Source organism: Chelonia mydas, chromosome 9 (assembly GCF_015237465.2).
Source record: "Chelonia mydas isolate rCheMyd1 chromosome 9, rCheMyd1.pri.v2, whole genome shotgun sequence".
NCBI lineage: Eukaryota > Metazoa > Chordata > Testudines > Cheloniidae > Chelonia > Chelonia mydas.
Window position 1 is genome coordinate 47,147,150 of NC_057855.1, and position 22,709 is coordinate 47,169,858.

Sequence of the window (22,709 nt, forward strand, 5' to 3'; positions counted from 1 at the left end):
ATTTTAGCTAGATTCAGATGAGTATGGAAGAGTACTGCCCCTTTCCTTTCTCTGCTCTCCAGCTCCCTCTCTTAGACCCCAAAAGAACACACTATAGACCTACCAGATCCTCTGCTACAAGGGAACTCTCTGCTGATTTGGTATACTGCTCTTTTCAAATGTCATGCACCCCAGTGTTTCCTGGGACAGAGGTGAGCAGTGCCTTGTGGGGCACCAGTAACACAAAGAAGTCTCAGAATATGAACAATTTGACGAGAGCAGCTGGCTGAGCCCAGAAGATAAATAGAAGATTGGCTGGATTATGTGATATCATTAAAGGGGCCTGTTTGGATCTGGTGTGGTTCCTGGAGAAGGAGTTTGAAGTGCAGAGTCTTTTGGGTCTGGGAAAGAATGATCAGTTTAAAAAACGGGATGATTTAGTCAAACTTTAAGCAAGCAGGAAAACTTTGCAGTGCTTATCTGCTGCTGTATGTTGTAGTTTCTCCCTACACTCTCTCAGGCACACAATTATAGCCTATCTTGGATTTGATCATTCAAGCAGTCATGCAAACGTAAGAATACCTGCCTGCCTTATGAATAATTCTTTTGTTTAACTTTTGTTAAACTTCTACTGTGCATTTCCAAATACATTCATTAAAGACCGATTTCAAACAAAATTAATAGTATCCTGACATCTGTGCTGTTTTTGTCAGCTAGGACTCCAGTAGCATAAGCTTCCTCATAGCAAGTTCTTGCAAGTGTCAGGAAACATCAGTTAGAGGGAACTTTCTTAGAGTAATGTTTTGTTTATACCAGTTGGGACTTGTGAGATTTCTGACTGCAGCACTGTATTCATATTGGCAATACTTCCACCACTGTGAACTTCAAATGGCAGAACCCTGGCAATGCCCCAGGTGGAACTCCAGCAGTACAAACTGCTTCGCTGCAGTGCCAGATGAGATGCCTGATAAGATTTTTCATCCTGTCAATAACAGCTAAGACTATCTAAGCTTGAGTTTCTTTATGGCATGGCTTGTTCCTATGACTGTGTGGATTTTACCTTGCCACAATGATTCAACTGTGTAAAAATGTATAATTATGCCTCTGATTCATCTACTTGGACACACACCCCATTCACGCACTCCTACACACTCAGCATCTGCTGCTAAATCTATATGTGCTACACATGTGAACCCACTACAGTGACTTGTACATTGTCTATTTTTCCATCCCCTAATGCTATAAATAAACCCAAACTTAAACCAAAATACACCTAGAAGTGTTCAGTGAATTTATTTTCCCCTTTGTTGAAGAGAGGGCCAAGCAGATGCTGTCTCTGGGAAAGGGAGTAGTATGGAAAGCAGCACCACACACAGACATGCCCATTACAAACACAGGTCTGATACACAAGGAAGTGAGCAAAGCAGTCTCAATCTGTCTGTCTATTCTCAGCCAAGACAAGACAGCTTTCCGGGAGGTGATATCACAGTTGGAGATGGATCCCAAGTGCAAAGGCCTGCCCTTCTCATCCTTTTTGATTTTGCCATTTCAGAGGATCACTCGCCTCAAGCTACTGGTGCAGGTACAGCTCCTCTCTGCTCTGTCTTCTGACAGTCCCCCATGCTCCCTCCAAGACTTCCCTAGCTAGCTGTCATGGAGTGTCAGCGTTTTCATGTTCTCACGTACACCGATTCAGACACACACTCTCTCTCTTCCACCCCTCCCCCACACCTTCCCATGTCTTACCTAGAGTCAGTATTAAAACTAGGAGAAGCAGCATGGCATCAGGTATTATAGGAGGGGAGAGGAGGGAAATGAGGTGGCAGTAGTTCAGGAAAGTGGTGCCATGCAGAGCCAGGCATGAGGAGGGGCAATGCTGGTTCAGGAGAGGAGGAAGCATAGGCCTGCTGGATGAAAGGGCAGGAAGGCAGAGTGATGTAGTCAGAGGAGCGTGCACATGTATGGTCATGGTGCAGAATAGACAGATTCATGTATAATCAGGGTTGGTGCAGAGTCAGGTCTATGGGACACAGGAAGTGGGAGGACAAGAGCTGAAGGGATTAATGGAGAAAAGCCACTTAAGACTCAACTCAGTATTTTCTTCTAGAGGAAACTGCCCTGAAATTACTAAATAGCCAAGGACACTCTTCCCAAAATAAAAGTGATGCAACAGTCCCCTTCCTCTCTCTCACATACATCTGAAACCTCTGCACAGCAGCGTCCCCCTACCCTAAGAGTCAGGCAATTATTTGTGAGCACAAAATGTCTCTTCACACTGTTTTGCTGATGCTTCCCCAGTACTAACCTGAAGAGATCACCTTGTCCTGGGCTGAGTGTGTGTATATGTGTTTGTGACAATATAGTGCTTGAGAGGAGTTGTAGTGATGACCAGCCTTGGAAATCTCTATCCACAGAACAAGTCCAACAGTGGTTGTCATCCCCTCACTGCCTTCCAGCGTACCTCAACCCTGCCCTGGAGGGCTCCCTTCTAATGATGAGGAGATAGTTCAGTCTCAGTGACATGCTGTCTACTGAGATTACCAACAGCGTTACCAATTGTTGCCAGGTCGAGTGGCTTTTAGTAAAATATGCGTTTGTCCACTAGCTACTGGTCTGAGACCATGACACTCATTTTACATAGGTTTATTCAATACCCATTTGATGGAAACAGCTTTCAGTTACTGCCAATGTGGGATTAGATCTGACTCAGTGACCTACTGGGGAAAGACTTCATATTCCATTACCTATCCAATATTTATTACTATTGATAGTCAAATTTGGCCAAAAGGATGGTAGTGTCTGAAAAATGTTGTGTGCTATCAAGCAGGGAGAGAAATTAACTTCACCTTTGCTTCCTGTGCAGAATATTCTTAAAAAAGTGGAAGAGAAATCCGAGAAGGAAACCACTGCCCTTGAAGCACACAAAGAGCTGGAAACAGTAAGTCTGGTGGCAAATTTCAGAAGATTGAGAATTAGCCAGCATCCTCAGTGTCTTTAAAAAGGTACTGGGCCATATGCATTCCTGGTGCAATTCCACTGATCTCAGTGGAGTTACGACAGAGATCCATTTGTTTCAGTGTAATTATTTCCCCTTATTCTCCCCTGAGAGCAGACCATGCTAGCAAATAATAAACAGAGGAATTGCTCTTATTAACAGACTGTGTATTTGCTCTGTAGGAGATTCTAGAGAGAAGAGTTGCCCCCATGTCTGAGAGATTATGAATTGTTTTTGTAGGTATTTGAAGGTGATGGAGTTCATGGGGAGATCGATTTAATTAGCTGCAGCCAGTAGTGGACTGTATGGGGGTTGGATTTCATCCTATGGTGCAACTTACTTTTCTGACCTAGAACAGTAGTTTCTTTAATGAGGTGCTTTCTATGAGTGTTTAAGATTGTGTGTAGTCCGGTTCCCAAGAGGTCTATAGGGAGGTGTGATAGAGAGGGGAAATTCAATTATGTTAGTTATTTCCAGCACACTACCTGCCAGAGTACACATTTTGGGGTAGTCTCAGAACATGGAGAAGGTCTTGTGGTGTCTTCCACCTGGGATATTCTGATGGTGGGTCACGGTCCTCTTACTTTGTCTATATAGGGCAGTATATGTGAGCTCTGCCAAATACTCTGTCTATATGCAGCTCTGTTTGCTGGGGATAGAATTTTCCAGGGTCTTTGAGACATCTGACAGGTGCCACTCCCTTCTTTATTCTATTATTGTTTAACAGTGCAATTAATCATGCAAATAATCACAGTTAATTTTTTTAATCATGCGATTAATCAGGATTAATTTTTTTAATTGCTTGACAGCCCTGGTAAAAACCAACAAGAAAAGCCTGTGTAAGGCTTTCAGATTTGGCCTGGAATGGTCCAGAAAGCATACTGGCTGAAGATCATTCAAGATAAATCAAAGGCAAAGATCTCTAAAACTGACACTGATGTATTGGAATACTTCATATGACTATATTTTTGCATGCTGCCTTCCAATGAGTGTGATTGCCAGTTGTTTTTAGATCACACCTTGAGGCTGTTGCTCAGAAGTCTGAGGAGGCCTGCTACTGTAGTTGGCCACAAGGATGGCTAAGTTTACCTTGAAAACAGATGATCGTTGCTGTACTTGTCTGTCAATGACTGTCTGGCTTGGTCCATTTTAAAGAGCACGATGGCTCACTTGTACATTTTTAAGTTGGGGTGTAAGGCTAAACCTCATTTATCTGTAATTAGTATATATTGTTATGACAGAGCTCACCCGGTGGCGTTGTTTATATGTAATCTTACAAGTTCTTTTTCTTAGCATGTGAGCAAGTTTTTAGTTGTTGATTTTCTGATGAATTTTCTATGGGGGAGCTGTGACAAGCTACAAGAGAGTTTGCTCTCCACCTTAATCTCTCTATTCTTGAAATAGACTTGCTCCCGGTGAACTGGGTATTGGTGTTTGGGCTGAGATCCCTGAAAGAGGTTATTGCCTGCAAGCTGTTTTGTGACCACATCAATTCTAGTGTAAACAAACAAGTTGCTCTAAGAATATACAGACTTCTGCGTTACTGATTTCTCTTCCAACGGGGAGTTTCAGCCCCCCCCCAATACACACACACCTGCTATTTCTTGACAGAGGGCTGACAATATCTTATTGAAATTAATATTTGCCTTCCTTCTCCTCCGTATGAAGCTGGTACTGCATGTGTACTTTCTGGATTGAATGTACAGGAAGAAGAGAGGTGATTTGTAGCATTGTAGGATTTGGGGAAATATAGTTTGATTATAGCTTTTGTACCTCCTAAAGACCAGAATATTGGCATAACAATGGAGTCAATATCTGAATATAGTTTAGATAGGTGCCATATGACCCCTAAATATAAATCCTTCCTAATATTATATTGTTTTTGTTAATCTTTAAGTGAATTTTTAATGATGGTGAAAAGAATTAACTGGACAGCACCAAAGTTGGATCAGTATTTATTAGTTCAGTTACAGTCAGTTTACACCAAAAATTCTCTTAGTGTCAAGTATTGCTATAGAATCTGCATACAGGATGATCCTTTTCTATGTATGCATCATTTGTTGTCTAATTCCCACAACCAATGGACATTCAGCTAAGATCAGAGATTTCTACAAAAAAAGCTCTATGTTAACTGCACTTCTCAGCATTATGCATTTAAAGAAACCTATATAGAGGAGGAATTTTATCATAGTCATTTGTATTCTTTTAAGGCCCAGTCCAACTCCCATTGAGCTCAATGGAAAAACTTTCACTATGAAAGCTGGATTGGGTCTTTAATGTTACTTTTTCACTTTTGTAATATGTAAAAATTTTGTTGTTCTACATGAAAGTTTTCTGAAATTAAAAAACCCTGCTAACGAGATTGCCAGTTAATATGTCCTTTTCTCCATTATTATAATGCCTACACTGTGGTGCTCACCTACATAGAAAGAACATGTTATACACCAACACTTGCTAAGCAACCCATGGGAGGAGAGTACTGCAGCATGGAGAAGACCTCAGTTATAATCAGACTTTTGGATTGTTCTCTTTTCCCAGGTGGTGAAGGCATGTAATGAAGGTGTCCGGAAAATGAGCCGAACAGAGCAGATGATTAGCATCCAGAAGAAATTAGAGTTTAAGATCAAGGTATAAGTACAGACTGATAACCCCTGCAGAGATAGAACAGATAGCATCTGGGTATTGCAGACACCCAGAATATTAGGAACATAGTGACCAATTGTGAACATTCTGGTTTGTGACTTGCCCAGCATCACATAATGGCTCTGTGGCAGAGGCAGGGATAGAATCCAGTTCTCCAGTGCAGCATTCCACTGTCTTAACCATGAGACCATCTACTCTCTTCCTGCTGTCCCCTGCCTCATCCACTACACACTCTCCAAGTTCTGCAACAAATGAGGCAGGGGTCCTACAGACAACAGGCTCATTTGCTACACAACCCTGAGGCAGGTCGATCCTGTGCACTGACTGAGGCAGAGGTCCTGTGCAAAAAGTAGTATGTGATCATGTAATTAAAGACCGTATCATAATGCATACACATACAGGGACTGAATCAGAGTTGCACAGGCAACCTTAATTCTGGCATTTTCTGACTATTGAGCGCTTCACTTTGTAACCATAGTGTCTTTTAATGTAATTTTTTTGGATGTAATGTCTTAAATCTTTTTTTAAAAAATACCAAAAGGGAAATTCCATCTCATGGAACCATATTGACCCCCAACTTGGGACATCAGCAGGGTCTGAACTTTCACATCCACAGCACAGACCTTTACTGCTTGAGTTAATGGAATAGCTAGAAGTAGTCATCAGCAGTTATTCTCTATTTGGACAGGTCACTGGGGGGAGTAGGGGAAGGAGATACTTTGCCAGTGGGTTTCACAGCTATTTGCTGACAGCAGAGAAATGTAGGTTTGAGAGTAGCAGTCGTGTTAGTCTGTATCCGCAAAAAGAAAAAGGAGTACTTGTGGCACCTTAGAGACTAATAAATTTATTTGAGCATAAGCTTTTGTGAGCTACAGCTCACTTCATTGGATGCATGCAGTGGAAAATACAGTAGGGGGATTTTATATACACAGAGAACATGAAACAATGGGTGTTACCATACACACTGTAACAAGAGTGATCCGGTAAGGTAAGCTATTACCAGCAGGAGAGAAAAAAACCCTTTTGTAGTGATAATCAAGGTGGGCCATTTCCAGCAGTTGACAAGAACGTGTGAGGAACAGTAGGGGGGGGAAATAAACATGGGGAAATAGACGTCTCCAAGTGGTCTCTTTCCCTGTACTTTGTTTAAAATGCTTGGTGGTGGCAGCATACTGTTCAAGGACGAGGCAAAGTTTGTAACTTGGGGAAGTTTCTTACCAGCTTAGGTTAAAAATAAGCTTAGGGGGTCTTTCATGTGGGTGCCCACATCTGTACCCAATCTCTCTGGTCACTCGATTACAGACCTAAAAGTGGCAATATTACAACAAAAAAAATTTCAAAAACAGACTCCAACGAGAGACTGCTGAATTGGAATTAATTTGCAAACTGGACACCATTAAATTAGGCTTGAATAAAGACTGGGAGTGAATGTGTCATTACACAAAGTAAAACTATTTCCCCATGTTTATTTTTTCCCCCTACTGTTCCTCACACATTCTTGTCAACTGCTGGAAATGACCCACCTTGATTATCACTACAAAAGGCTTTTTTTTCTCTCATGCTGGTAATAGCTCACCTTACCGGATCACTTTTGTTACAGTGTGTATGGTAAGACCCATTGTTTCATGTTCTCTGTGTATATAAAATCCCCCTACTGTATTTTCCACTGCATGCATCCAATGAAGTGAGCTGTAGCTCACGAAAGCTTATGCTCAAATAAATTTGTTGGTCTCTAAGGTGCCACAAGTACTCCTTTTCTTTTTGCAAAGAAATGTAGAGACTCAGGACTCATGGGCTTAATTCCAGGTTCTGTAGCACAGTGTACTCTAGTGGTTAGACCCTACTGCCCCTGTGTCTATAGCCTATCACCCTCTGCTCCTATCTATTCCACCCCAGTTCCTGCTCCCCTCCCCTTCTGCTTCTATCCCCCCTTCCCCCTCTTCAATCCTCGGGCTCCTATCCCACACAGCTGCCCCCAGGTTCTTGTGCCTCCTCCCCGCTTCATGTGAATGCGTCTGATGAAGTGAGCTGTAGCTCACGAAAGCTTATGCTCTAATAAATTTGTTCGTCTCTAAGGTGCCACAAGTACTCCTTTTCTTTTTGCGAATACAGACTAACACGACTGCTACTCTGAAACCTCCCTGCTCTGACTCCTGTGTTCCTCACTTCCCCATCCCCCCACTTTATCTCTGCATTCCATGGTAGCTGCTGCCTCTCTCTCTCCACACTCCTGGTTGCCAGCACTTTAAGTACTAAGGCTGCATCCCCTGTTACTGGAGCCATGTGTACCTCTCCTCACGGCATAGGTCTTGTTCCTCCTCACTACTCTGAGGTTTATCTGCATTTCTAGTGTTGTAAGAGTGAAGTAAGGAGTGTGCGTTACTTATCCTGTAAGGATTACATAGGACTAGAAGGGATCTCCTGAGTTGTCGAGTCCAGTCCTCTGCTATCGCAGCCAACCCCATCATGTAATCCTGTTAATAAACTTATCAAGATGCATCTTAAAACCATTTAGGTTGTTTGCAGATCCTGCTCTTCTGATCTTTGCTGTCTCTCTCTTCCATGTAGTCTGTGCCCATCATCTCTCACTCCCGTTGGCTGTTAAAGCAAGGGGAACTGCAGCAAATGAATGGCCCAAAGACATCACGCACGCTCCGCACCAAGAAACTCTTTAGAGAAATCTACTTGTTTCTTTTCAATGACCTGCTGGTACTCTGCAGGCAGATTCCTGGGTGAGTTTGGGATGTGGCCAACACCTGGATGTGTGTTATAAGCACACCTCCCCCCTTAGTTCATCCAACCAATTCTTGCTTAAGTTGTGCATAGATTCTTGTCCTATAATTGACGAGATTATGTCTGAAATATGGCAGTACAGAGTCCTGTATCAGAGACACCATTTCCAGAGGGGCTGTCTGAATATTTACACTGCCTCTTCTGTGAACTGTGGATGTTGATGGGCTGCATGCCCATACACAGTTTGACCTTTGTGTTACTTAAAATTTCAGGCCAGATCTCTGCTGATGTAAATCAGCATAGCTCCATTGACTTCAGTGGTGCTACACTGAGCTACAGCAGTTAAAGATCTGACTCTAGGATGTTTGGCTTACTACTATAAAGTAACTCCTGGCTGATTACCAGTATGAAGAATACCGTAGTTTAAGCAAGTTAAACCTCTAGTAAAGTAAGTTCTGTCTGATGGGCTGGGAGTGTCTGATCAGCAAGGAGGTGTGCAAACCAGTGTGTGAGGCAAGGGATTGTATCTAGTATGGTGCACACCATCTGGGGAGAGAAAGCTGCCTCAGCTAGGAGTTTATGACAGGAGAAATATTACAACACAAAATAGATGCCAGAGAACAAAAAGTTTGACATTAAAAAGACTTACTGGTAAGGAGTCTATCTGTCCAGTAAAGCATTTCTAATATGCATGTTGTCATAGTGTCAGCCAGGTGCCCAGTACCACTTTACTTGCATAGCACTTTCCAACCAAGAACATAGAAACATTTTACAAACATTAATGATATAAACCTCTCATCTCAGCCCTCCTGGGAGAAAACATTATCTCCATTTTACAGATGGGAACTGGGACACAGATTAGGTGTCTTGCTCAGGGTCATACAAAGTTTGTGGCAAAGCCAGGAATAGAATCTAGGTCTCTTGATTTTTAGTCTTGTGCTTTAGCCCTCAGACCATCCATCCTCATTCTATCTTGGTGGCGTCTCTTCCCCTCACCAGCCAAGAATTTACTCTGTATCATGCCTTTCTCAGAACTTTGTATTGTTAAAGCCAGACTGCTCCCAACTGACTGACTGAGCTTTCCTGACCCCTTTGCTTACCTCTCTCAGCGACAAGTACCAGGTGTTTGACTCAGCGCCGCGAGGGCTTCTCCGGGTAGAGGAATTAGAAGATCAGGGACAGAGTTTGGCCAATGTCTTCATCCTGAGGCTTCTGGAGAACACGGATGATCGGGAGGTCAGCTACATGCTCAAGGCATCATCCCAGTGAGTATGAAACACTGTCATCCCATTAGCAACCTGCATTGCTATTCCCCTGCACCCTCAAAAGTGTGGTGTCCAATCTACCACAGTCACCAGTCTGGCATCTACCTCCTCACCAGCTGGTCTCATTGAATTCCTATCTGTGGGGATACCCTGCTATACCAAGCTGGGCTGAGTCCACCCACTGAGACAGCCCTTCCTCCTCCTCCTGATGTAACTTCTCACCACAAGACAGAGCCTTTTGGGGGGATCGGATATAAAGCTAGATGAGTTTCCTTCCTGTACAGGTGTATTTACGGCATCTTTGTGTAACACACTGATTTCTAGGTAGGTCAAGACTTAATTAAGATTCGAAAGGAAATTATATGTCTGGTTTGCAAATCTCTCAGCATACATATCCAGATGGTAATTTAAATTAGCAGTACACACGCAGTACATTTATACAAGCACAGCTTGATGTGGATCACTAGGATTCAAACCACTTGAAAAATCAGGCATTTTGCCTGTGACTTATCCCCCTAGCTGACCACAGTCCCTGGGGTATGGAGCAGTTACTGTAAAGATAAAGGCAGGAGTCCCAGTTCTGTTCATGAGTGTCAACCTCTCTTCTATGGCTGGCCCCAATCCTGATGGCAGCCCTCGCGCTGCTCAGTAGTCTTGAATTCCACTATGCTGAAGTCTGCCTGGATACCGTTTTCTGTCTGACTCTGTGCTTTTTACTTCAAGATCCAACAAGCTCAGACTGGGCAAATGATTCAACACCACTAATACTGGGCCGATTGTTTCAGATGCCCGGGGTCTGGTTTCCAGACTCGCCTCAATCTAGTCTCTCATTGTACCCACAGTTTTGCAGGCCCAGGTAATTATAGGTGTGTCCCCATAGCCAATATTTACATGTCTACATGACATTTGCACCCTGAAATTGGTGTAGCAGAAGGGGAGACTGGAGTTCAAAAAGCCTTGCCATTGAACATTAATTGGAACAGATTTCCAACCATGGCCTCAGTCCTGCAGCGAGCCACCCACACACTCATTGCAGGATCAGCATGAGGAGAGAGTAACATGCGATGTGACTGCTCCCACGCCCCTGCAAACTCTGCTACTCTAGGGTGATTAACAGATTTGCTGTACCTGAAAATGGGGATGTTGGGCATCTGAAAGCTATACACCACAAATAAGCACTTAGGGCAAAGGCAGCCCTTGCTTATCACAGCTAGCGTTGTGCTGATTACAGTATGCTTTGGCAGAGAAGCACTAGCATACTGAGCTCCTATTTTCAGTCACTTATACCTCTGTGGAAAAGGCCAATCTCAGCATTATTTCAGTTACCATAATTGAACATGTGGCCCCTTCTGAGCTTCTAAGTTCCCAGTCAATGCACTTCACGATATTACCTGAGCTCATTAGGTCACACATTCAAACACTGACCTACAGATAGAAGTGATCACACTTTCCAATCAGCACCTCTCTTTTTTGTTTTTGTCAGTGTTTTTTCCCAGAGAAACTTCAGTGTAATTAAATGCAAGGTTTTAGATTAATGGTAAGCTATAGTGCAGATTTCAAATCCATAGAAGCCAGGAAATTTAAATTTCTGGCCTCTCCCAGTACCTGTAGCTTTTATGCAAGGCACAAAGTTAAAACCATACCATTTTGATCTCAGTACAGAACTTTGAAGATCCAAAATGTAACTAGTTAGTCTCCAAGCAGAGCTGCCAAATTCCATGTAGCTCTTCCAGTGGCAAGTATCCTGGATGAGTTCAGTGGAACTCAACAGGTTTGTGTGGAATTTGCTGCTGTCTCCTCCAGCTGGCTGGCTGTGGCTCAGTGGGACAGGGCACTCCTTGGCTGGAGTTGGGGTTAGGAGGTAAGTCAGGTGTGAGGGAAGAACTCAGCAGTGGAAGAGATGCAGAAGGAAGGCAGGCCCCAGCAGTTTGTGAGGGGTGGAAGGGGATGGGCAGTCACTGATGGGGAGGGTGAGGAGGGCACTAATCAGGGGAAGGAATGGCTGATGCAGGCAGCTGGAAGAGCCATGAAAGCCAGTGTGAGATGGCTGGATTGCGCGGTGCCGCTGCTGCAGGAGAGAGGCGGTAGATGGAGGCCTCCTGCACACAAGGCCCCTGCAGCGTGACTTGGTGTGCCTGCCCCTGCAGAATGGATTATCCCAGAAAGTCACCAGTTCAGCTTGTGTGTGACATTCTAACCAGTGTGTGGGAGATGACGACTCAGGGAAAATGCCAGAGTGTCACACAGATGAGTGATGCTTGACAGACATGGCTAAAACCTGACATGCAGAGATTGGATAGCGTGCTAATTTCAGGTTGCTGCTTGCACATGGAGAGGATGTGTATGCGTGTGTGTGTGCAGGCAGCTGGAGAGGCAGCCACAGAAAAGGGGCAGGGAAACTACTCTAATAGAGGAACAGAGGAGTCAGAGTAACAGAGCTGAGAAAGAGATAAAGGGAAGGACTCAAGGGAGGTGCAGAGAAGAAGCAGAGTTGGAGAGGGAACCACACAATACAGAGTGAGAATGCAGGGAGGCAGGGAAGAGCATGCCAGGGAAGGAAGGGCTCTGACAACTGGCAGCGAGGAGAGAAATCCCAGAGGCAATCCTTTCTGCTCACCAGCTGGAAGTGAGGAAGAGAAGAGGGAACAAACCTGCCTAGTGAGTTTGAGAAGGGCTGAATGGGAAGCCAAAGGTTCCTCCCACAATCTGAGCCCTTGGGGAAAGGGTGTGCACCTTCACTCTCTCAACAGCAGATCGAGCAAGGAGTGATGGAAAGCCCATCCTCAAAGCTCCAGGAAGACACCCTGTAGGGAGAGAAGAAATGGCTGGAAAGGGAAGTAGAGGGCTGAGTATGTTACACCTGTTGTGACCCCAGGTCAGCAGCCTGGGAAGAGAACTGTACTAGATCTAACTTGCCAATTAGGTTACAGTCCATGTAGTTGCCCATAGCTATTGCTACTGCAGCAAGTCATCTGTGCAGGGACCCATATAGATTCTACATTATCCTAGGAGAAACAGAGTCAAGTAAAATGCAGGGACAGAGAGGGGAATCATTCAGATCTCCCCCAATTTATTAATATTGACCAGGCTAACCTTCAAATGGCTGCTTGTCCAGCTACCAATGAGACATTCTCACTGTGTCCCAGCTGCCCAGTGCAGGGGTCTCTGTTTCTAGCAGAGAAAGGAAAAAAGTTGGAGCTGGCAAATAGAGAAAGCTGGGAGTGTGGGCCGGGCAAGCAAAGCTGGTTGGGAGAGTAACACTGTCCTGCAACCAGACAATTGCGCCCTCATAGCTGTGTTCTGTATGTCTCTCCTCACAGAAGTGAGATGAAGCGCTGGATGATCTCGCTGGCCCCAAATCGGAGAACCAAGTTTGTTTCATTCACATCCAGGCTCCTGGGTAAGAGATGCAGCAGAGATGGAGGGAGGGAGGGGGGGATGGTTATTTAACTTGCGGTGTGTCATGCTCTTCTTCAGAGATCCCTGCCTGGGCCATCTGAAATGCTGGTTGCATAGCAAATGCTGCAACTGAGGTTGCGTCCCTCAAAGCCTCCCCCCTCCACAGGGTCTTGCCAGCACTCTGAGAGAGAGATTGACAAGATCAGCCTCTTGCCTCTCTGTGCCTGGCATTGAGGTTTCTCCCCTGCTCTCCACCTCCAACTCTTCCTTCTGCCCCAGTGACCCTTTTCCTTTCTCCTGCCCCGCTTCACACCACCAAGTCATTCTCACCAGATCACACTAGACATTAAAAACAATGTAAAATCTCAAACTACCGCCTTCCCGCCCACTGCCTCCCATTTGCTCAGTGTATCTACACTTACGATTTAGCCAGAAGCATTAACACAACTGTAAATTCTAGTGTAGACAGGGCACCAAAACTTCTGTTCCAGTGCACAGACTGTCCCTGGCTGGATTTCCAGCTCTACTTTCACCCTTCCCACCTTGCTGCTGTGTTTGGCACTGTTGTTCACACTCTCCTCTTTGACATCTTGTCCACCCAGGGCTTCCGTGACAGCATCCGCTCCTGGTTCTTCTGTCTCGGTCTTCCTTCCTCTCACTTTGTGGGGTTTCTGTAGTGGTTCTGTGGTTGTGTCTCCCCGCACCCCATGAGGCTTGGAGGGAGGCCACTCTGCCTCACTACATCACACAGTAAGCAGTCAATTAGCAGGCTAGGCCTATGGTCAGGGCAGACCAGCACACAGCCTGTTGTCAAGCCTCCTGGCTGAGGCAGGCAGCAATTTACAGTGGATAGCTCTGGCCCTCTGGATGGGCCAGAGCAACGAGCAGTCTTTAGCCCAAAGCCTCCTGGCTTGGGCAGAGAGCATAATGCTGTCTGGGGCTCTGACTCTCTGGGTGGGGCAGAGCAACAAGCCACAGGCAAGGCACAAACCGTCTGGCCTAGGGTGAGTAGGCTGCCACCCCAGGGGTGGGGTTGGCGGCAGAGGATAGGGGGACCCGAGCCCACCCTACTCCACAGGGCCCTGGCCTGGGACCCAAACAGTGGCAAGTGGTCCCATCACTGGGTCAGCAGGGAAGTCACCAAAACATGCTGACTCATTTTCTGATCACACAACTGGACTAATGTCTGGTTTCCCTGGGCTACTTCATCTTCCCACCCCCTCCTTGGCATAGCTCTGTAGTCCATAGGTCCTCAGTCTACTCGAGGTGAGTGGCAGATGGCAGTCCCAGCAACTTCTCTCCACAGTCAGGGCGCCACTCAGCTCAGTCTTTCGTCAGAGTCCTGCAATGGGGTACAGATATGTCTGCCTCCTTCCCTGGCTCTGGCCCAACTGAGCTGGAGGGCCTCCTCTTACACTTCCTGTCCTGTCCCACCACTTCCAGCATGAGGGTGGGGCTGGCTTGGCTCCACCCATCAGGCTCAGAGGGAGGCCACTCTTCCTCACTACAGTTTCACAGAACAGCGTACTGAGCTCCCCTCTCTTCAGCTAATCTCCACTCAGCACCTCAGCAATCATCTCTGCACATTGACCCTGCATCTTAGTCTGTCTCTCTGACTTCTTTTCCTGGATGTCTGTCAACATAAGCTTACTGTGTCTAAAACAGAGCCCTTCATCTTCACTCCCAAGTCCTCACCTTTCCGCTCCGTTACTGCCAACACCATCAGCAGCTCCATCTCTCAAGTCTGTAACCAGGGGTCTGTCTGCAAATCTTCCCTTGCCCCACAACTCCAAGCAGCTTCCAAATCTTCTTGTGGCTGCCGCCTCGCCACCAATATCTAAGACCTGACCATTTCTTTCTGTCTCTGCGGCTAATTCTGCCTGTGTTCAGCCCAACCCTCTGCACGTTCAGTCCTTCCCGAAGGCTCCCCTCTGCCATGACACCAAAGGGAATTCCCTGACTGAGAGGGGCCAGCTCGATCAGTCCCATGGGAGCAGAGTGTACAACCTCCCTGGCCATTGTGCGTCAGACTCATTCCATAGCCATTGTCTTTCAGCCATGAGCAAATTGAGGCAGGGATTATGTTGCCTTTGTGGTTGGGAAACACTGGGCACACTGTGAGCGCTACCCAAAACGAGGACTAACAATAGTTTGGGGAAGCATCCGAGAGCAGCCCAACCCATGACGCTGTAAGGTGCCTTTTTCCCGCCTCAGCCTGCCCGTGCACTTGAAGCACTTCTCAGGCTGCTCTGACATGGCTCCTTCTCCTCTCCACCTGAACTTCACTCCAGAGACCTGGGGGTTAAGACAGTCCCTTCCCTCTGTAAGCAGTTTGTCAGGCCTTGCATCAGCTCCCCCTTGGCCTTGCTCACCATTTTGCCTCTTCAGAACTCGCTCCTATCCTAGCTGGGTCCACTGCCCTAGCGAACTGGCACACACACCCCATGAGCAGAGCAAGAGTAAATACAGGGAGGCTAGCCCATGTCTGGGCAGAGCAGGCTGCCACAACAGAAGCCCTTTACGACAAGTGTGCATGCTCCAAGGCTGTAAAAAAGCACACACCAAAAAGGTGTCCACTCTGGCCATAGCCAGAGTGGTCTTTTGCAGGTAGGCCCAGAGCCTCATCCTGACTGCCATGGAGCTGTTCACAGAGCTGTGGGCCACCTGATTGGGCCTCGTGGGGCAGCCTCCTAGGGTTACCCCAGCCTTCCTCACACTGGAGTTAACACTCAGCCAGGGCTTCTGCACCTTCTCATTGAGCCCTTTATAGCACTGGACCCAGCCCACTTCCAGCAGCCTACTTCAGCATTCCCAGCTCAAAGGACGGTCCAGCACAGGCATAACCCTGTAGATCCAGGCAGCAGGCATGCCACCCACCTCGCATTGTGTGGGTTAACACCCTGGGAGCATAAGGGAGCCAGGGATAGTATGATACAGCAATACCTGTTCCTAAGTTTACATGCTCCATTTCTCATGCCATATTTTGTGCTGGTACCTTAGAAGCCTCTTCCCCCATCTTGCTCTGACCAAGGGCTTGTCTACGTGTAAAAGGCTGCACCAAGAGGGCTTCTCCCGTTGGTATAGGTAAGCCACCTCCCTGAGAGTGCTGGATTTTCCACACCCCATGTGATTGTAGTTATAGAAAAGTTGCTCGTGCAGACCAAGCCTATGCCATTTTATATTGTACAGTAGTCACAGGACTCTGGGGCAGCTGGATTACTTTGTCCCTCTCCTTTCCTTCCCATTGTCAGACTGCCCCCAGGTTCAGTGTGTCCATCCATACGTGGCTCAGCAACCAGACGAGCTGTCCCTGGATCTGGCAGATGTTCTTAACATCCTGGACAAGACAGATGACGGTAAGGGCGATGGGGCTCCAGGCATCCCTAAAATCACTCATCACAAGGGCGACAGAGCTTTCCCCTGTACAGGCTGCTTTTGAACACACACGGAGGTTCCTCCAGATAGAAAAGCGCCCTTGTTGGACAACCTGGGGTTCCCTGAATGTTTGTTACTCCCTGTCTCTCTTGGGACATCAGCATCAGAGGACAGACTCCTAGAGACAGTGACCTTGTAGGCAGTAGCAGAGTTTAGTTGTCATTGGGACTAAACATCAGCTAAGGCCCTCGTTCTTGTACCTTGAACTCCCTCTTCTGGCTGAGAAGTGCAGCTATGTCCTGTCCCTGCTCTGGGTTTCTGTACTAATGTGGCCAGAAACACTTAGCTAAGAGGTGGCATCTGCTTTTCACTCAGATCCGCTTTTTAGCCAGTTTTGCAACTAGGATACAACGTCAGGTGACTTGTGAGTCAGTGGCTCAGAAGGGATTAGACCCCAGGCTTTTCCTGGTTTCCTAATCCTTACCTATATCCACTAAGCATGTCTCAAGGGCAGTAATTGAACCCAGGCCAGAGGTGGGCAAACTACAGCCTGCGGGCCACATCTGGCCCCTGGGACCCTCCTGCCCGGCCCCTGAGCTCCTGGCCCGGGAGGCTCGCCCCCAGCCCCTCCCCTGCTGTTCCCCCTCCCCTGCAGTCTCAGCTCATGCGCTGCCCGCACAATGCTCTGGGTGGCATGGCTGTAGCGCCACCAGCCACTGGTGCTCCAGGCAGCGCGGTAAGGGGGCAGGGAAGGTTGGCTAAAGGGCAGAGGAGTTGGGTGTGGGTGTGGTCAGAGGGGGCAGGGGCAGTCAGGAATGAGAGGAGGGGTTGGATGGGGCAGGGGTCCCAGGAGGGCTGTCAGGGGGCGAGAAGCAGGGGAGGTCGGGCAGGGGGCAGGGGCTGGGCCTGGCTGTTTGGGGAGGCACAGCCTCCCCTAACCGGCCATCCGTACAATTTCAGAAACCCAATGTGGCCGTCAGCCCAAAAAGTTTGCCCGCCCCAACCCAGGCCCTCCAAAGCATAGCCCTGGTGGCTCACTCTCACTTGTACTCATTCCTGCACTTGGACATTCTAGTCCTGTTGATTTGTCCCTCTACATGTTTTCCTTGCCCCTCAGGTTGGATTTTTGGGGAGCGTCTTCATGACCAGGAAAGGGGCTGGTTCCCTACCTCTATGGGGGAGGAGATTCTGAACCCCAAGATCCGATCACAGAACCTAAAAGAGTGTTTCCGGGTCCACAAGTCAGATGACAGTCAGCGGAGGAAGCTGGGCAGCAGGAATCGTCAATGACCCCTGGTCTCCCCAAGCCCTGGAGCACAAAGAATACCTAATGGCTTATGGAGGGCAGATGCTGCAGGCTGAGAGAATGAGGTGGTGGTGCAGGTACTATGTGCCAGGGCACAGGGCCTGGTCTTAACGTGCTGCTTACATCCACACCTACAAAAAAAGACTTTTCTCGATTTACTAAGTTCTTCCCTCCACATTTTGTATTCCTCTGGAGACTAACCCACGGAAGAGGAGAGGCCACTTGTCTAAAGCTCAAGGAACTATTCAGTGTAACGGATTGCCAGTGTTTGGGGTTGGCAGCACAAGTGCTCCCCTGTGCACCGAGGAGCTGCTGGACAAGACCGCACCAGAGCCACCAAGGAGGTTCACCACAGCTGTAACATACCAGCTGGTCATATATATAAGGGTTGCTTCAGTTGCTTTTCTAGTATAAATGGATAGAATCAACTGGGCTGGGGAACAGTTCTACCTTACGTACCATAGAAAACGGTCTCCTAGTTACCCCCCTTGCTGAGAGATTCCATTGTAGGAATGGGTTTGTGCCACCCCCACAATATAGTTCTGTGCACACACACTACAGCTGAAGCCATTTATCTCTTCCAGGAGGCATGTGGCAATTAACATAATGGCAGTAGGGGCTTTTTGTGGAGCACATGGTGCTTTTCTGGGTCAGAGCACTTAGCAAAACCTCTAAGCTTGGCAGCACCCCTGTGAGTTAGGTTACTTTATGTCCCCATTTTATAGATGGGGAAATTGAGGCAGAGAAGTTGTCTCACCTGAAATCACAAAGGGAAACAGGGCCAGAGCTGGGACTAGAATTCAGGACTTCTGATGCCTGATTCCCAGTCCTGTTGTTCAGCTATTGAGCCCACTCCTCTCCCCATACTGGTCTTTGAACCCAGTTCTAGGCAAATGCACTACCACACCCTGCCTTTCAGCAGCCCTAACTCTTTACTCACTATAGTCCTGCACTTAACCCAGTGTCTAGGGCTCATCCCCCAGGGGGTACTAAATGCAAGGTTCTCTGTGCACAGAACAGCAGCAGAGGGTGCCATCCACCTGCTGCCACAAACAGGCTCTGAGAGGAACACATGATGGCCTTCACCCTAACTGCACTAAGAGATGAAAGCACAGGCAAGACTGTAGCATCCCCGGGACATGGATGTTGCTTTGCCAGAGTGCACTGCCCCCATTCAGATAGGGTAAAAGGAACTATGGGGCTGCTAAGTTTGCACATCAGCTGCCATTACACAAGGATGATATTCTAGCAGAGCCAGAGGCTTCAAATGTAGGCCATGGCCCAGCATGTTTGTAAATCTGCAGGACTTTACTCAATCCAGTGTCAGGTCCTATTTGGAATGTAATGTAAACTGACCATTTCCACAAGTCTCTACCACATTCCCAGACAGCTCTGTGGGCTGTGGAATGTGTTTCCAAAGGGAGGGGCTGCACTCAGACACCCAGCTCATGCAAGGGCAGCCCAGCAGCAGTAGTTGGCCCATCCCTAACAAGGAGAACTCAAGCAAAATAGCTGGAGTTGGCCAGGAAGGTAGGGGACATTGTATTAAAAGTATGTGAGGGCCTGCACGTCCTCTGTATACCCAGCTAACCAGCTGTGTGCATGAACTGTGTGTACAGTATTGATGCCTCCGTCTATATAGGAAAGTCCTCAGTAGCCAGAAGGACAAGGGAATCATTTCCTTATATGATGCAATTCAACATTGCATGAAACACAGGGCAAGGGATCAAGAGCTTCAGCAGGGAACTGAGAACAGACAGTGGTTGGAAACTGACCATGAATAAGCATCCTAACAACAACTGGCTATTTGGCCTGCTCTGCTCTTAGCAGTTCCAGAGCAGCCCCTTCTCTGAGTGGCCCTTTGTTAGCTACAACAAGGGCAACTGACCCAGAGCATTTATTTGCATGAACATAAAATCAGGGAATTTAAGTTATTCAGCATCTTTCTGTGATGCAGTAAAGCAGAGTCTTCCAGGCATTTCTTGACACTCAGTGCTGCTTCTGATCTCTGCGCCTTCCCCTGCCAGCCTTGCTTAACACCCCACTCAGAGTGGGCAGTATCATGTCAGTGTGGTTGTGGTAAAAAAGATGAGTGTAAAGCCAGCACCTTTTTATTCAGCTAAGAGATGAGTCACCACCATGTGCTTTGGACGCTGTCTACATTAGGAATATTTGCAGTGGTGTCACACAACAATTGATGCAGTCTTGAGGCATAAACCTCACTGCTGCATGCCTGGATCAGAAGCTCATGCCAGTGTGACTACATCAAGGTATTTTAGTGTAACTGTCTCTGCTGTAGACAGGCTCTTCCTACAATGCAGTCATTAGTATTGCAGTGCTAACACAGCGATGGGAGAGTGAGTGGGATTCAGTTGTGGCTTGCATATGAACAGAATTGTTACGGTTCAAGTGCATGCAAATCTTAATGCTGTATTCAACTCCTAGATATGGCAGTGAGGAGCACATCAGAAACTGCTAACAAATTCAGTTCCTGCTCTCTTACACCTGAGCACATTTAGAATGACTTAAGTTAGACAAGTGCCTATGGGTACGTCTACACAGCAATTCAACACCTGTGGCTGGCCTAAGTCAGCTGACTCAGGCTTGGGCTGCGGGGCTGTAATATTGCTGTGTACATGTTTCGGCTCTGGCTGGAGCCTGGATTCTAGGACCCCTCGAGGTGGGATGGTCCCAAAACCCAGACGCCAGCCCAAGCCCAATTGTCTACACAGCAATTTTTAGCCCTGCAGCTCAAGCCAGCTGATCTGGGCCAGCCATGGGTATGCCACAGGTCTTGTGTTCCCGTGTATTCCAATGAGGGCAAAGCTGACCTCTCAGGATGGTGAGCCAGAAGGGCCTCAGCTTGCCTGACAGATTCCAGCTTGGGTGTGTGGGGCTGGCAGTTAGAAAAACTATTGCCATTTGACTTGTAAATTGAGCATATTTTATCCAGAGATGCTATAAATACAAAGACCACAAATAAATTGTACAGTCACTTTTCTAAGTACAACCAGACTTTAAGCTCAGGGTCCAAGACTCATAGCAGCAGCTGTTTACAGGTTATTAGTTTAAAGCCAAAACATGGAAGCTCTAGCTATGAAAGTATTTAAGACAAATAGATACAAGCATATTACAGATCATTCAGCCTTGCCCAAATTGTCATGAACATTTCCTAACCCTGGCACTTGCCTGGGACAAAAAATTATTTTTACAATGAAAAAGAAGATACTGTAGTCACCACCTAGGCTAGGGGCAATGAATTTTACCTGGCTGAGATCATTCAATGGCCAACTTCGGAGGAGTGGGGTTTCCAGTCTTTCACTGGCCTTTGCCCTCTAGCTCAGAACCCTTGGACTTACGCCAACACCTAAGTAACTTTGTAGTGGTTTTGGGGCCTCCTAACTGTCACACATGGTACATTATATTCAGCCACTGAATCGGGTTTGTTCTATGTACACTTTTAACCTCCTCCATTCCAGACACACAGTCCAATATGTGTCAGTTTCAGGTGGTCTAATGCTGTCGATGGGCTCAGTCTGTGAAATAAGAGCGCAGGTTTGAGATCCCAGGTCATTATCAGGCTGCCTGAGTGAACTGAAAAGAGCTCTTGTTGTTGTTGTTTTTCTTGTGGTGAAAATACAGCTGACTGCGCCAGCAACTTCCAAATCCTGGCCCTCTTTGCGTTTTCATTGTCTCATCCAGAGCATGACCATCACCACCATTTTCTTCCCGCATCACGCTCATGTAACAACACATAGCCAGAACGGAGTCAATTCCGTTCCCCTTCCTAGTTCTGTCCCAGACTCATGAGCATGTCAGTGAGTGGAAGCAGTGAAGACCTAAAGCAATTCTGAACCTTTCAGCTCAAGCATTGGTTCACATCTGGAGCCAGGCACCAGGGACAGATTTAATACCAGTTGACAGTTGTTTGGTGGCCTAGGTTTAAGAAGTTAGAATGCCTAGCTCAGCTGACAGATGGCCACTAACAAGTGACACCATTCACATGCGACATCAAGACATGAAGAGACCTGTAGATCAGAGGTAACAAGAGTCTGCGGGTCGGCGTTGGTGCATGCAAGAGGCTACTCGCACTGACCGTCCCGTGCCATTTTTGTGGAGTGAGGATTTCAGTTCTAACTGTTAGCAACTCAACACCTTTCCCAGTAAATAGCACCTGCTGCTTATCTGACATTTATACAGCACTACAGTCTGCCCCAGCAATCACTACCCCTGGGGGCAGGCACCGCCCATTCAAAAACACCTCACTAAGGGTATGTTTATACTACAGCAGCAGTGCTATGGCATCACAGTTGTTGCATAGATGCTTCCTACAACAAAAGGGGGTTTTCCATCAATGTCATTAATGGACCTCTCTGAGAGGTGGTATTCTTCTGGCAGCCTAGTTGCACCTACACTGGAGGTTAGAACAACCTAATTGTGTGACACAGGGTGCAAAATTTTCCAGAGCCCTGAGCGATGTAACTAGGTGGGAATAAATGTTCCTGTTTAAGTGATGGGCAGTGAGAGTGGTTGCTGGTGGGACAGTCTCAGAGTTCAGCTTCTAACTGAGACATCCATTGTCTCTGGCAGTTGCCTGCCTAGTCTCACGCTGCTATCATCACCCTCTCTTGTACCTTTGGACGCGAGAGCCCTTTTGATATGGTCTCACACCGAGAACGAAGGTCCTGTTCAGATCTTTGACAGGCAGCGGCTGCTGCTGCCACCACCTGTGAATGCTTACCACTATACATCAGAGCTCGCCAGTAGCATCTCAAATACGACACCATCTCTCAGGGGCACTAAATTGCAAGAGTCCCTATGGCGCTGGAGGGCAATATTGAAAACAGGAGGAAATATGACAAGAGCAAGAGAGCAGTCAGTTACTTCAGCATATGAAGGTATCACAGCCCAGGGATGCAACCATATATGAAAAGTTTGGGGGGGACCAGGAGTGGGAATGCAACAATCCTGTAGCTGCATTGAAAGGGACATCTCCAGAATAGTTAGAATGGCA

The 22,709-nt window shown here is 47.0% G+C and overlaps 1 protein-coding gene across 5 annotated transcripts in view; it reads left to right on the forward strand.

Annotated features, from left to right (window-relative positions):
• The window catches only part of NGEF (neuronal guanine nucleotide exchange factor), a 113,182-nt gene extending 91,821 nt beyond the window's left edge, over positions 1–21,361 (forward strand). For all 5 annotated transcript variants that reach the window (XM_037909114.2, XM_043522635.1, XM_043522636.1 and 2 more), the window contains 8 exons: positions 1,432–1,561; positions 2,843–2,917; positions 5,513–5,602; positions 8,186–8,349; positions 9,460–9,615; positions 12,936–13,015; positions 16,266–16,370; positions 17,507–21,361. In XM_037909114.2, the coding sequence (XP_037765042.1) occupies positions 1,432–1,561; positions 2,843–2,917; positions 5,513–5,602; positions 8,186–8,349; positions 9,460–9,615; positions 12,936–13,015; positions 16,266–16,370; positions 17,507–17,679 (973 nt within the window). In that variant the 3' untranslated portion in view covers positions 17,680–21,361. The remainder of the gene's footprint in view (positions 1–1,431; positions 1,562–2,842; positions 2,918–5,512; positions 5,603–8,185; positions 8,350–9,459; positions 9,616–12,935; positions 13,016–16,265; positions 16,371–17,506) is intronic.
• The last annotated feature ends 1,348 nt before the right edge of the window (positions 21,362–22,709 follow it).